This window comes from Chlorella variabilis, assembly GCF_000147415.1.
Source record: "Chlorella variabilis unplaced genomic scaffold CHLNCscaffold_1, whole genome shotgun sequence".
NCBI lineage: Eukaryota > Viridiplantae > Chlorophyta > Trebouxiophyceae > Chlorellales > Chlorellaceae > Chlorella > Chlorella variabilis.
The window spans coordinates 668,232-669,356 of record NW_005435087.1 but is presented as its reverse complement, the minus strand read 5'-3'; the positions used below and the strand labels follow the sequence as shown (position 1 = coordinate 669,356).

Here is a 1,125-nt window from a genome sequence, read left to right as displayed (position 1 = left end):
AGAGAAAGGCCCCGGAATGACCCGCATTCCGGTTATATAGTCGCACAAAGGTAGTGCTGTAGTGCTGCCAGCCAGGCATGGCTGGTGACTAGTCGATCGATCAAGGCATGATAAGCGCAATCAATCATGCAGTTGTGAGTAGAATGAAGTAGCGAGAGTGTAAGACTCAGTTGCTGTCTCGCAGCTGGCACAGCAGGGTGCCGCCTGCTGCTGCCGCTGCTGCAATCCTCCCCCTCATCTGAAAGCTGTGCCCTCACAGCTTGAGCTCATGCCGCAGCTTCTGCCGCAGTCTCTGGGTGCTGCTAGTTGCCGCCTCAGGCCGCGTCCTCCGTGGCGTCGGATGCGTCGCCGGTGGGCGCGCCGCTGCCGGTGGCGGTGGCGTCGGCGGTGAGGCGCTGCCGCTTGGAGGCAGGTGCTCGTGCGGTGCTGCCCCGTAGGAATTCAAGCAGCACAATCCGCTCGCGCTGTTCAGCAATCACAGCTTCCTGAGCTGCAATGATGGCCGCGACCCATTTGTGTGACAAGAAGTCGATCATACGTCATAGTCGCGACGCCACGCTGGCGTGCGCCGCTGGCGTGTGCTGGTCCGAGCAGCAGGTGCTCGCGCAGGCTGTTCGTGCTGTGTAGATGTTGGTGAAGTCATGTGGGTGTCTTTGTTGTCCGCCGTGCGCTGTGCAGTGGTGCTTGCTGCAGGCGCTGGCTTGGTCTGGTCTAGCTCTTGCTTCATTTTGCGAACATCGGAACCTAGAAAATGTTCGGCCGGCTCCCAAGTCGCCTCGCTGAGTGGGTAACCTTGCCAGAGGACTAAGTACTGCGCCAGCTGCCGCCCGCCCTCAGTGATGGTGCGCTTGCGTAGCAGCCTGTCTACCAGGTAGACATCATCATTGATAATTGGGGGCGGTCGCAGCTGAGTCTCTTGCCGCTCTGGTGTTGTCTCGTCGTGGAAGTACGGCTTGAGTAGTGATATGTGGAAGACAGGGTGGATTTTCATTGTGGCAGGCAGGTCGAGACGGTAAGCTACAGCCCCGACTCGCTCCAGGATGGTGAAGGGTCCTGTCCACTTGACATTGAACTTGGATGCAGGCCCGTCGCTGCGCAGCCGGAGGTTGGCAGTGGACAGAAGCA

At 59.5% G+C, this 1,125-nt stretch overlaps 1 protein-coding gene across 1 annotated transcript; it reads right to left on the bottom strand.

Moving 5' to 3' along the window:
- Positions 1-314: 314 nt before the first annotated feature.
- On the bottom strand, positions 315-991 carry CHLNCDRAFT_133052 (hypothetical protein; the record flags this gene model as incomplete). The annotated part of the gene is made up of 2 exons (XM_005851658.1): positions 315-490; positions 793-991. The coding sequence occupies 2 exons, from the start codon at positions 989-991 to the stop codon at positions 315-317; spliced, it is 375 nt and encodes a 124-aa protein (XP_005851720.1).
- Positions 992-1,125: the final 134 nt, after the last annotated feature.